Below are 14,516 nucleotides of genomic sequence, written 5' to 3' on the forward strand. Positions count from 1 at the left end.
CTGTAACCACACCCATATTGTGCACTCAACTATTCAAAAGAGTCCTACAGTATCCAGAAACATTGGCAGAGTCAGACACACAGAATAAAAGACCTGCAATACCTCCGACTGGTTGACACAATTTGGATTGCAGAAGACGAACAATATATTCAATCCATTTCTTGGCCCCCGATGCATTTAGTAAATACAGTGCCTGGTTGGTTAAGAGGGATGTTGACAGAAAATCAAAAGCAATGTAGCTGCAGCGTCCTATAATGGAGACTTAGCTCTACTTTACACTCCTCTTACAAAGATCTACGATTTGAAAACAATCAATCCCTTCATGAGAGCTTGTTATTTTCTCCTATAATAAGAGTAACGGCTTTTCATCATTCTTGCAGAGCGCTGATTGTGTTTACACTGGAAATATAAGCATTCCTGGCACAAGTGTGAACAGAAAAAGAGAATATAGTGGGGGTTTTATTGGTGTGAATTTGTACCTTCCATCAATTCTCGTATTTGTTTATATCATTGGTGATTGAAAATATCCTCATGGCGTATCAAGTGCTTGCCAGGAAGGTGACACGATACGGCACCGAGCAGCACGGTGCTGCTTTCTCCTCCCTGCTGTTAATATGAACTATTATGTCTCCATTAACAGATCCTGCTTGTTTGTGTTGCTGTCCCATCATGCCTTATTGTGGTCACTTTTCACTCAATTTATACCTGAATCTGCTGTTACCAAATGTCACTTGCTGCTCATATTCAAAATAATGTTTACACTGTATCATTTACCTGACGATACACAGAAAAACATCTGGAGTCTCTGTTGAACCAGGTGTTGATGTAAGAAATACGCTTCCTTGGTAAACGGTTAATGTTTTGGCTCACTGCAGACCAGCGGACCGGTGGAAAAGTTTCTTGCCAAGGCCCAATAAGACACTAAGTAGGACATTGTTTGTCTCTTTTTGAAAGATCCTGCCTATGGCATTGCGTCCATTAGGCCCTGTTGCGTTTCTTCTCACAAAACCGTTTAACCGTCTTTTCCGCACCCTGACGCCTCGCCTGTTATTACTGCCATTGTCTCTCTTTCCGCTGTGTACATGTGTGAGGCTGGGCCCTTTAATATGCGGAGAGCTTTTCCTAGGCTTTCCTACGGGCACAGTGGTCTGTGTTTACTCCTCAGTCAGAATGCCTCCTATCCACAAGTTTGACATGCCTTTTTGTTGCCATGGTAAGCCCTCCCTTAAAATATATATTTCTGCTTTTGGCCTGGATGTTTTTTTATCTCAGTGGTTTAGAGCCTGTTGCCCCCAGGGCCAGATTTAAATGTGTGTGGGTCTTCAAGGATTTCGCCGCAGAAAAGCTGTTTGGATTGCAGCCTCACTGCCATACAAGTGCGACCGAATTGTGTCATTTCAGGTTTTTGAGCCATCGTTGGAACCAAAGGAAAGTCCAAAAGAGAAACAAAAAAACACAACACAAAAGCTGATGAAAATGGACCAGATTGGATTATGTCAGACTTGGCATGTGCCTCGTTATGAGGGAAGTCTTCGTTCTGTCTTATCACACTCTGCCTTACAGCTAAATGAATTATAACAAAAATCCTCCTTGGAAAACAGCAGCCAGATCGTAACTGTATATACTGGCTTAAAGTGGTGTGGGCTCCACACGATTTTCAGACACAAAACAGGAAGTGAGAGGAGGGGAAAAAACCGAAACATGCACTCTGCGATTACACTAACTTTTTAAGAAGTTATAGATGGTGATATTTTCTTAATGCTTCAGATGACATGTTCTCTCAAAGTAGGATTCTTGTTGGCCTATGTTTTGACCGACCTAAATTGGTACATGAATATCTACCCATAAGACCTTGTGTTAAGCGAGGGGTTATCGTATTTTAAGGCGATATCAACTCTCAAAGTGCATGTATGAAAATCTATGAGATGGGTGTGTTTTTTTTTTTATTCCAAAATATGGAAGCTTAACAGAGGCCACCTATTGTAGTAACACCAGATTAGAAATACAAGTTAAATCATAGTATCGACAACATGTTAAACAAATACATTTAAAGATGCTTCCTATTATCTATAGAACAGAGATGTTTTTTAGCCACTTGAAAATCCTGTATTATTATTTTACTTGTTTCTCTCTCATTTCTGCATCACTTTAAACTAGTGCAACTTAACCACCTTGTCTCTGGAAGCCATGAGGCTGCCTATTTGCTACGTTCAACAGGTAATCAACCCTGATTAAGCACTAACCATAGCCTGATTGCATTAAATCCCAGAAGCACGGTATAACCAGCATATCTGCAAACGCACATGGTCTCTCAGATCGAGGCAAACACCTCAGAAGAAGTTGTATACTAGTCCGGTAGCTAAAAAAGAGTGTTATGATTGTGAGCATTACATTTGAAATACAAAACCTAAATGTATGGCCATAAAATCTGCGTTAGGGAAAGGAAAACCTAAACTTATGTGGGCAAAGGTATTCTTTCTATCTTTAGGCCCTATTTTGTGGACCCTTAATTCAATTCCTATATTCAATGGATGTACTATTTAGTAATCCTAAAAAAAGTACAATGGATTGTGTACAGTATGACGTTCGTGGGCTAGTGAACATGCTCTTCTCCCCCTGCCGTGTTTGAACTGTATCTCTGTGAAACCCTTTAAGTGTGCTGTGACATGTCCTGAAGTCCTTGTTTAGCACCTTTTTCTGTGTGTTCATGGTGTGAACTGATACCTAGTGTCAGCTAACGCCAGGGACAGAATGGCGAGAAAGAGATAGCTGAGGTCTACATAAATGAAGAGGCTGCAAGGATTAGCCCTAAGAAAACAGGAAGCACACTGGGGAGAAATGGGAAGGAATAAAGAATAAAGAAAGAGGGAGTAGAGAGAAAGAGAAAGATTGTGCTTTAATGTGAGGTTGTCAATTCTCTCCAATTTAGCACCAGAGGAAGATATTTCCTTTGAGTTAGATTGTTGGATCAATGCATCTTTTCAGCATGTATTAGTGTGCGGTGACATCAACAGCCTTTATCATTAGGCAGAATAAAGAAAAACAGTTATTTTGCAAGGCTCAGCCCTATCACCACTTTCCAGTTAATTATGCGTTCGAGTGTGGGGCAAGAGTTCGCCAGTGAAACGCTTTGATTGAGCCCTCGGAACTCAACCAGGAAAGAAATCAGTCTTCTTAATCCCGGCCCCTATGTGATCATCGTAGCTGGAGCATACAGACCTCTGTGTCCATCCTCTCCAGGTCAGCCAACTGCAGCACAATTACTAATGCAATCACCGTGTGATCTGAACCTCAGATCCCTAAAGCAAAAAAAAAAAGATAAACATGTCTAAGATATGGCGCAGAAGGAAAAGGTGTGAATGAGTCATGCGCTAAAGGTTCATCCGAAGTGGACCTATAAAAGCCTTTCAAGCTGGTTTGGATAGCCTAAGGTGATATGAGCTATGTGATATATGATCTTTTGATCATTCAACAAGCCATACTCCTCATTAGCACAGGGCATTAGCACAGGGCATTCCCTCCGCTTCAAGTAGAGTTTTCATCATCTTACCCGGAGAGACTGGGATGAACAGTTAAATGCTATATGCACAGGAACTATAATGAACAGTGTAGCATAGTATGTGGTGTAATCCTGTTTAAAGCAGTGTGGGAGTATGGTACTGATCTTAAGGTTTAAGGGCATCTTCCGCTGAGTACATCCGAGTCAACATCTGGAACATTCCAGGTTGCGCAGACATCCATTATTAGTATTCCTCGAACTCATAAACAGTCTGGATCAAGGGGCCGAACACGCCTCCTTTTTCTATCCTCGAGAAATCTATTGCCGCAATTCATCAACTTTGATTGCTTAACACTGTGACTCTCAAAATTGAAGTCTTCATAATTTAGAAGCTGCTCTAAATGCACTTGGCCGGGCTACATCTAAATGTTTAAAAGTCAAGTGAAGGAAGGAGGCGGTTAGACCCTGAAGTTATGTCCTCCAAGGGAACTTTACAAAGATCCTCTTACAGATTTATAGCCACTTACCTTGGAGCCTGAGTCGATATTCATAAACGTGGCTTCAAACAGAGCCCCTCATCCACTACCCTTGCTTGTAAATAAATACAGATATGCCTCTTTTACAGACAGCGGCAATCTAAAATATTACCACCGGCATAATTTTACCACGCACATTAATATTTTACAGCACATTGTATTTTACCACATTGAATCTGAAACTTTCATGGCCGGCCCAGAGGGTTTGATTCCTCAGGAGTCTGTATCATTATTAGTCAAGATGTATTGCAGGTGCTGCAGACAATTGTCTTGCTTTGTGCTCATTTCATGGATAATATTTTCATGACATCAGAAGAGTCAACATAGCTTTATCATTCTTTATACCGAGACTTCCTTAAGAGTCAGAACCCCAGGAATGGTTTAGTGCTCAGTAGGCTGCATTCTGAATAACATACATAACCATGCTTCTTTAACGACAGTCTAATTGTGTACGGTTACAGTGTAAGCCAATCCTTTCTTAGGTATCACTTCATCAAATTTACAATTGTATCACCCGATTAAATCTCGCTGGAAGTGTTTCTTTTATTTATTTAAACGAATAAAACCCAACCTGTACAGTATTGGCCTCATTATGATGGGATAAACGCTTAGCATCTGCATGTGTGTGTTTTCATCTGTGCTTGTGTAGAGGCTTGTGTAGTGATTTAAGTGGTTTTAGTGTCAAAACAAGTCTAATGAGCTAGCGCAATAATTATCAGCCATTTTGCTCTCCCTTTCGCTAATTGAGGCTTTATATTAGAGTTAATACCACTGCCTATGTACACTGTTTTACAGTTTCCAAAATGTTTGGCCAGGAACAGTGCTACCAATAATTTACATTTTTAATTTGTGCATGTCAGTGTTTTAATACCTCGCTATTAACCATACTTATGAGCTTTGACAATCCTCCCCAGATGGAGGTCATTGATCAACTCTTCCTGTTTAGTGTTTATTTTTCACATGCAAACAACACATTTATACCAAAGTGTCAAAGTCAAAAGGACGAGCCTCGCTTCTAACCTGGTTTGCCTTATTTTCGCTGGATAGTTTCCTTTTTTTAATAACCTCACCTCCTCTGACAAATGAGTTAAACACCATAACTGTAATGTATCCGATGCTATGGATAGGCTATCACGTGCACACACTGTAGAAATGACGGTAAATATCTCCTCTTTTTTTTTTTTTACTTTTTTTTCCCAAGTTGTCTATCATGTTTCTGCCTCTCTACCGCCTTTATCACTTTGCTCCAAGTATTTGAAGCGCTTTGTGAAATTCCTGTCTTATCCAGGTGAGTGTGAGCTGATCCCCAGGCCCTCTGCTCTTGTCAGGAATCTCCCAGGCTATCGGGCTCTCCTGAGGCCCCGTTTCACACACCAAATTGATGTCTCCGACTGGAAATGACACTTTCAGCAGGATTGTATTCTAAACCACCTCAAACCCATGTGATCTCACCCATTCACTCTCAGAGGGATTGCCTTGAAATGCACCATAGCATCAAAAGCCAATGAGCATAGCATGCTTGAATAAAAAGCTGATGCATATCCTATCAAGGAAAAAAAAAAAGATATTCTAAAATGCTGGCAATGTAGAACAGTATTTTTTTTTGTTGCTCCGAACAAAGACCAACAGTCCCATGAATAAGTAGGTACTGCCTGGGGGAAAGCAATGAAGGGTAAAAGGGAGAGAAACTAAAGAAATCAATAACCACATGAATTTTCATGTGTATGTACCCTTTGCTTTATCTTGTTAGTATCAGTCTCGGGTTGTCCTTCCATGAATACAGACACAGACGGTATGATTTCATAAACACCATTAAGATCACACCATCTTTCTCTGACAGTCCATTTAAAGGAGGAGCACGGTGACCATGTTGCTCTGCGTAAGGACTAGTTATGATGTAATTTGACACTGAAGAAGAAGGAGACGGGGGAAAAGGTGTGACCAAGAATCCCTCCCTTGACTTATTTCCATCCCCAAGTCTTTTGGGGCCCGCACGTTTCTCCTAGGGGGCTCTACAGAGTGGCATAATGGATAAGGGCAAGGGTGTGAAAGGAGCACCTTAAGGCTCCTCATTCAACTCTCCCAATCTCTGCTGCACACACTCTTGAGCTGTGAAGGCCTTCTTTCTTTGCCCTGCTAGCATGGGAGCCCTGTAATAGGCTCTAATTGATAGGGAGGTGTTGGGGTCTTTCTGTATGGGCTGAAGGGATGAGAGTAAGGGAGAGAAGAGCGAGAGAGAGAGGATTACATGCGGGCATGTGGGGTGGAGCGGGGGAGGAGGAGAGGCTGTGGAGCGGTCGAGGCCCCATCCGTAATGAGTCATTAATTTCCTAGCGGTTTTGTGGCGGTTGGCTCATTACTGGTCTGCAGAGGGGCAGGAACAAAGCTCTGGGTAGGTAGGAGGTGAGCTTAAATAGTTGGGGCTCAACACTTCCCAACAAAAGGAGGACGAGAACATTGAATGGCACTTGGAACAGATGCAGTAAAAAGTGGCAGATGCAAATTGCGGGCGAGCAAGTCTTCCTTCCAGCACTTTTCTCTTTTGATTTTGTCAGACTGCAGCCTGAGAGTCTAATTAGTTAGTGAGGAGTTTCACTTCTGATAGGGCTGTGTCTCGTTATTGTCACAAAGACTGTTCTTAGAAATGGGAGGAAACGCATATGTTCCAAAGTGCCCAGTGGAAACGGCTCATTGCAATAGTTTCATTGATTTCATTATTTATTTTACCCTATAGATATTGAAAGGTGTACAATATTTTCATGCTTTGAAATTGTTTTGCATATAGTTTAAGATGTGATAAAACGGTATGAAAATGATGCCTGCAGGTTATTCATTATATTTTTAATAACGTGTTTATACTTTTCTCCCTACAGGCATAACGATAATGGACAAATCGGCAGAGGTTCTGATGGAACCGTTGTCGCCCTTTGCTTTGTTGAATGTGTGTCAAAGGTCATCTGTAGGGCAAACCTCAACCGTGCACAGGTACAGTAATGTAGTGTGCAGCTTTGCATTGACACACAACTTGAAATCAAAACAATACAACTATTTAGATCTGTGAGATATGCAGCCATTTCTAATCATCCAAATGATATATGCCCTGTGCCAGTTGTGGTTCTCCTTATTAAGCATACAAGACGTGGATCCTTTCCCCTTTGATATGCTGGATTGTTTTATTCCGTAAAATGCACCAGCACAAATCAGCTGGACAATAGCTTAACGAAATGGAGCTGACGTCACCTCTCATGAGCTGTCACTGTGTGCTTTAAAGTTCACCTGCTTTACTCAATTTTATGCGAATATCGTAGCCCTCAAGCCCTCGATCGGCACATCACCTAAGAGAGAGACAAGGAGGGAGGGAGACAGAGTTAGCGAGAATATGGCCCTGGCTCCTGATCCATAACAGTCATTGCCTGTTACATACATTTCAGAATTCATTCAGGCTATGAAGATAATCGAGGTAGTCGACAGTTTCCCCTGCAGCCCAATGGATTTATGATAGCACTGTCAAGAAAATGAGGCGAAATGACACAGTAGCTGACTTTAGCTGCAAATAATGTGATAGGCCGTACAGTGGTGCAGCAGCAGCTGCTGTCATTGCAGGTAATAGGCTATAAAGAAGCCTGATAGCAATACCTGTCATTTCTTAATGGCTGACTTCACTGAAGAGCTTTTGTGGCCTTTAACATGAAGATAATGGAAGATACAACAAATTTTACAGCTTTTGCATTGCATCCATAATTTATCACCAGAGGCCCCATGCAGCAGCAGCAGCAGCACAACAAGGACAACATGTTTCCTAGAGGCGTGCCGGAGAGAGATGCAAGATGAGCTGCAGGGGGTTAGAGGCCCCTGATACACTTTGCAATTAATAGAGGAACTGCACAGAATTCAAAACATCTTGGCAAAACTCACAGATCTTAAATGTAACATTGAAACAGTATGTGCTATAATAAGCCGGACAATCTGTTGATTGCTGATCATTGTTTTTGCTAATTGAAAACATTATGTCTGCACTCATGCAGGTGATGCAGGTTGTTCAGTGGGGATGTGGACAGGCCTGCAGGAACATACAGAGAAACATCCTTCTCCCCCAACCAAGCTCTCTACTGAGAGGTACGTTTCAGCCATGTTTTGCATTGAATAGAGCCAGCAGATCCTTCTGCCTGCTGGTAGATGCATCTTTCTGTTCAAAGTACATGCCGTGCACACTGACATGTCCAAAACTTCAACATAAAGTATGCACAAATCCTTGGTGTGTGTCTTGGCCTTTACACAGACGTGTGAGTGCCTGCTTTTAGCTGTGGTGTCCATCTATCTGCATCATTCATTAAGAGCTCTCCCAGGGCTAGTGCAGCTACATAAACACTGAGGTTGAGGCCATGTCTGCTCTTTCACCTCAATGCGGAGAACTTCAAAGTCACTTCTGCTCACACAGCTGATGAATGCTCCCTGTCTGCCTGGGTGACATATTGGCCCCAGTTGCTGTCTTCTTTCTGTAGAAGGGCTGCGGCTGAGGCCCCATCATGGAGCCAGAGCTGGGCCATTTGTTTGCTGTATCTTCAAGACCTGGATTTCATTCATTAATCCTTTTAATACAACACTTTGTAGAGTCGCTTTCCTGTGTTGCTAATGCCGTCTATTATTAACCCCATTAAAAGTGTAATACAATTTAAGTAGAGTGCTAAAAGTGGATCATTTGTTGCTTCGTTCTGTTTGAATTAATTCTCAATTTATGATCTAAATGATTAAACTAGGGGAGTCACAGGACTGAATGAGAGTCTTAAACGGCCAGACATACATTAACACATATTAATACAAACATTTACGAGCCCACATTTGCACACACATGTCCAAGTGCACACACACAGACACACAACAAGCTGCTCTGTGGTGCATGTGCTCCTCTAAATCCTGTAATGTCCCCAGTTTGATCCCTAGCTCCATTCTGTCATGAGGGAACAGAAATATCCATCTCCAATCAGGCCATAATGAATAGCCTGATGAGTGTCGGGCAGAACTGAATTACCAGATATATTTGAAGAGCGTGAGAGTGTGTGTGATCACTGTATGTGTGTGTTGGATGGGCGGGGGGTAGTTAGAGGGTCAGTAGAACAGGACACATGTAGAAATTAATTCTCTGCAAGTTAAAAGAAAAAAGGAAATTGCCTAATTCTGTCATGAGCCTTATGGAATCGCCTTATCTATTGGTACAAGTTTTCATGTATTAGGGTCAAACTACGGAGAGAAAGGAGAGGTTAGGGAGTGCAAATCGGAGTGATGGAGGGTGAGATTTGAAAATTATAAAGAGAAAGGAAGCAAAAAGAACAGAATAAATGTAGAAATCTGATCGAGAGAAGGGGAAAGACAGAGCAAGGGAGTCAGTGGTATGAAAGACAGCTTGCCTGGGCCGGAGCATATTGAGGGCAGCAGGTGGAAGAGTGGCACAGTTAATTAAAACGCCTGTCTTAATGTCTCAGCCCGTCACTCCAGGGAGAGAGCGAGAGAAAGAGAGAGAGTTGCCAGGCTTGAGCTGGGCTAAACCCAACCAGCCATCCAGCCAACCCACCAGGCCACATGTCAGACAAGCCCTGACACTCTGCCCTTCACCCTCATCATCCTTTGCAACAAACACCGTCACACATGTGCTCTGACAGTCACACATGTCCAAAACCCCAACTTCTGTTTTCCTTTTTCCACGTACCCATGGGCATATCCAAACGACCACCCTCTCTCTCTAAAAAAAAGAACAAAAACACTCTTCTGATGTTACCGTTTTGCTCAGCAGCAGCATCTGTAGCATGCCTCTGGACTTCCAGCCTTGCAGCGTAATCTGTCTGCTTTTAATAATTCATGGAAAGCACAGGCTGTGCACTATGTTCTGAATGCTGAGGGTAATGGGGATGCTGTGATATTTCTATCATGGCCTGTCTGGAGCGGCAAGCGAATCAAACCATTACAGATCTGATAAGCAGTCTGTTCAGTGTCATAGCAGCATCGGCTGTCATCACTGCCTGAGGTGGACATAAACAAATCTATTCTGCTCTGTTCGCTACAATCTAGCAAATGGTGATACATGGAGTTTTGTCGTCACAAAGTTTCCAGTCACACCAAATCATTGTTTCGATATTGCAGAAAGACACAAGTATATGTGATCCTGGTGTAATGTTTGAGAACACCACTATACTGTACTATAACTAAATATATCGCAATGTGTTTTTATTAGACCTGAAAAAGCACTCGCCCATGTGGGTCCGGAGTTGTACATCGTGTTGTTTGACTAATGCTTTATCGGGCTTTGCTGTATCACGGCGGATTGCTTTGTCAATAACCAGCCTGGTGCCTCAGTGAGCAAGAATCTGAGATTGTCAGGCTGAGTGACAGGCTGTAGATGGCAGATAATTCAAAGAAATTGGAAGTGTGAAATCTTTAAGGGCCACTTCTTAACACAGCAAATGCCAGGGTATCTTTCCATCAGCTGCTGCTCTCACAAGCCACCGCATTGTTAATGGTGGCCTGTCTGTCCATCAAGACCGCTTCAGGAGGGATTTAGACCTGTTTGGCTCCTTATCTCTCCGACTGCCTCCCACTAACCTGACCACTGCACTGGCCTTGAGTGCTGTGTGTGCGTGTGTGTGTGTGTGTGTGTGTGTGTGTGTGTGTGTGTGTGTGTGTGTGTGTGTGTGTGTGTGTGTGTGTGTGTGTGTGTGTGTGTGTGTGTGTGTGTGTGTGTGTGTGTGTGTGTGTGTGTGTGTGTGTGTGTGTGTGTGTGTGTGTGTGTGTGTGTGTGTGTGTGTGTGTGTGGGTTCCATGTGGCCAATGATGGTCAAACATATGCTTCCAGTGCCTCACATATATATATTTTCTTTTCATTTACTTATTTATATATATTGATTCATTTATTAGTATCTGTCTGACAGTGTATTGGTATAAATGTCCACTGTTACACAATCGGGAGCCAAATGTAATGGTGCTTGTAGCACTTGTTAATTTAGCTGTCAACACTACTGATTGACCTTAGATTGCAGCAATAAGAGCCCTTTGTCAAAGTGAGTGTGCTTCTGTGTCTGCTGCTGTCTCTCTGGATTACTGCAGGAAAGCCAGTGTCTACTTTCAGGTTTCTGCAAAAACATTGTTCTGAGCAGAAAACTCAAAATGTCACTCACTGATGGGGATAACCATTTCCATATGAGCCACATCGTTATATGAAGACACACTTTTTTCGTCTGAGACTCATTAAATATAATAAAAAAACAAATATAGATGTTTTAGGTCATTTAAAAAAGCATGTAACATTGTGTTACTACTTCATGAGATTATTTGAATGTTTCTGCGATCCATTCAAGTCCACTCAAGTTCGTCATTTTAAAAGGAAGCAATGAAATCAATGTCTTCTATGAATATATATTTCATTAATATGTTGAGATCTGGGGCATTTGAATACCCAAAATTAACCTAAAAGTAATTTGAAATATAAGTTAATTATTAGTTTGATAATGAGGTTCATGATTAAGAAGTTAATAAAAGTTTTTTGTGTCTGAAAATATAACCGAGAATTCACACAGGAGTACAAAATAACTGTGTGTGAATGTGTGTGTGTTCGTGCAAGTCTCCTCTCTCCAGAAGTGCATCTGCTCTAGTGAAAGTTACCGTAAGTATAACTGTTTTCAATAGTGACGTCCTGACCTAGCTCTCTCTCTACTCCCCCCCCCCCTGCTAACTTTGTTATCTCAAACACAAACAGTGTTTCACTGAAAACATTTAATATGATAAATAGAAAAAAGGCAGGGGAGGACAGAGGGAAAGAAGAGGAGGAAAGACAACAGGGCAAAACATGGATCCTCCACATCTGCTCCCAAAAAAAGCTTAGACTCTGTCCCCTGTTTGTATGTACAGAGAAATAATGAGAGAAAATAGACAGAGAAGGGAGGAGGGGGTAAGGGGAGAGACAAAAAGAAATAAACAAAGAAGAAAAGAAAGAAATATGTCCCCTATTTTCCCCTCGTAAAGGTCTCAATTCCCTGCCAGAGCTCCCTGTCACAGGGAGGTAGTTCCCAGGCCGACACATCTCAAGCTGTTCAAACATCCATTAGGATGTTTTGTTTCATACACTCTACAAATACAGCAAGACGAGATAGAAACGGGCAGATGATGAGAGGGAAATTGAGGAAGAAAGAAAAGAGACAGAAAAACCGAAGAGTGGATGAAGAGAGGAGTGAGTTGATGGGAACAGCAGAGAGAGGAGAAGAGGACATTTATCAAGAAACTCTTGTATATTTAATGATCCTTGTATGTGGAGAGGGAAGACCACACCAGCTCGTTCTCCTTCGCCAAATACCGATCCCCTAACTTAATTTCCTGCTCAATTGCTGTTCTATAGTGCATAGTACAGTGATACAGGCTGGCAATATAGAAAACAGATTGCCTGTGCGGCGGAGTGGATAAGGCTGAGGCTTGTGCTGCTGGAGACCTGCAGTCTCCAGGGGGGTCTTGTCGGTGGGCTTCACAAAACCAACAAAGCCCATCTTTCCCTGCGACTGGCAGCAGCTGGCAGGTAGATCTTCAAGCACTGGAGGTGGGGAAGTGGATCTGTGGGTGTGGTGTGTGTGGGTTTGTGTTTTTGTGCAGTGTGTGTGTGTGTGTGTATGTGGTGCAGAGAGTCTTGCTATTCTTTGTAGTGGAGAGTTCCACAGTCTTCCATCTTGTGTTTGCTCATGTGCTATGACTCCAATCCACTCAAAAATGTAGGCCTGCATGGACAGCAACCATCAATCAGTGCACAGAACAGTGTGCAACTACAGCTACAGTGTTATCCCACAGACACACACAGACACCTTCCATCAGTAATACATACAGTACACATGCCTGTTACTGTGCGAGAGGCCACAAGCCTTATTAGAATTTTCTGCTCATTTTTCTTTCCATCTAGACCCGGCTCCAAACTCGCATTCAAGATATTCTCTACATAATCCAGTAGCATGCCTGATTTGCATGTATGATGCGCATATAGGCCTACACATACAATACATAATAACAACCACCTGAAAAATATGACATTAATTAAATTGTCAAAAATATTTTTGGAAACTTTCAAAACTTTTTGGAAACTCTGAAAAAAGTATTCTTGGGAAAACAGATCAATACTGCAACCTGTATATCACATAGTTTTGCAAAGGGTTGGAACATTTACGGTAAATTCCGGAAAGTTTCCATGGGAAGTTAAGCTGGGGAATTTTGGAAATATTCGATGCAAAATTAAACAAAAAACATGACATTTCAAAAGATTTTTTTTTAAAGTAGAACAGAACAAGTTTTAATTATTTTATTGAACAATTATTTGTTTAATTGAAGAACGAAAACAGGAATGTTTAAATATTACTCATCCCCCTCCCAATCCCACTCATTAAAAAATGAACAAAAATGCACCCCCCATCCAAAGATCCCCACAAAGTCCCATTCAAAATGTTAAATGAAAAGAGCCCTTCTCCCTCCAAAAATTCCCATTAAACATGCACTTCTTCCTTCAAGCAATCAGTGTCACTGTCCAGCCTTGTTGAGGATGGCTCTGTGTCCGGCTCAAAGAGCCTTAGGTTTGCCCGAATGCCAACCAGTGTTTCCACTCTCACATTTGTGAACCTGTTGCGAACCTTTGTGTGGTCTCAATAGCCATGCAGTAAGCAGTGTGCTATGGCATGGATATTCAAGTGTACTTGAATGACATCTGTTTGTTTTAGTCAAGATTATGCTAAAATATACTTTCCCCAACTATATTTAAGTTCCCTATGAAGAGCCAACCTTCAATTTAGAAAATTCCCAGTTTATTCCCGTTTATTCCCGTGGAAAGTTTCCATCTTTGAAAATTCCCGGAGTTTTTCAACCCTAATATCACACAATAGTTACACAACTTAAAGCCAGATCAGCTTGTCACTTTTGCTGTTTTAAACTATTTAGATTTTCCTAAAGCCTCTCTTTAGGAACATCTAAATAGTTTACAACAGCAAAAGTGACAAGAAAGAAGAAAGGAGAAAGTGGTATTACTTGTTGGACATGTTTTACTACAATTAGAAGAAGGACTGTGAACTTATAATACAACTAAACATACACAAAAATAACATAAAAAGCATTACATACAAGCCATACATTCTATGAAACCATTTGTACTTTGTTTTGCCAGATCAAAACACTATAGCAATGATTGCTTTAAGATTTCAAAGATTTGAATTACTTGAAAAAAAGATAAATATATTGTTCATGTTGATCCTCCTTCAAACCCAACATTGGCAAATTGTGTATTGAACTCATCAGTTAGACAATCAATAATTGATAGTGAATAATTGCCTTGAATAATTGCCATACTGCTATACCTTTCCTGCTGGAACCTACTTACAGTCTTAATGTGCCGTCATGAGACTGTGTTGCTGCCTGACACAAAGTAGGCCACTGTAGTGAAGTCTTCTCATGTCTACTTGGAGACCTGATGT

General features: G+C 41.6%; 1 protein-coding gene across 5 annotated transcripts in view; it reads left to right on the forward strand.

Moving 5' to 3' along the window:
• Window positions 1-14,516, forward strand: part of LOC307043356 (uncharacterized protein) — a 283,918-nt gene that overhangs the window by 158,106 nt on the left and 111,296 nt on the right. For 3 of the 5 annotated variants that reach the window (XR_013809349.1, XR_013809350.1, XM_079687741.1), the window contains 2 exons: window positions 6,909-7,020; window positions 8,061-8,670. Coding sequence is in view for 3 of the 5 variants with exons in the window: in XM_079687741.1 (XP_079543867.1) it covers window positions 6,909-7,020; window positions 8,061-8,336 (388 nt within the window). In the remaining 2 variants the exon portion in view is untranslated. Of the gene's footprint in view, window positions 1-6,908; window positions 7,021-8,060; window positions 8,671-14,516 lie in introns of those variants that run through there. The other 2 variants (XM_079687743.1, XM_079687742.1) reach the window with 1 other exon arrangement.

The sequence above is a fragment of the Notothenia rossii genome (genome assembly GCF_949606895.1).
Source record: "Notothenia rossii genome assembly, chromosome: 6".
Taxonomy (NCBI): domain Eukaryota; kingdom Metazoa; phylum Chordata; class Actinopteri; order Perciformes; family Nototheniidae; genus Notothenia; species Notothenia rossii.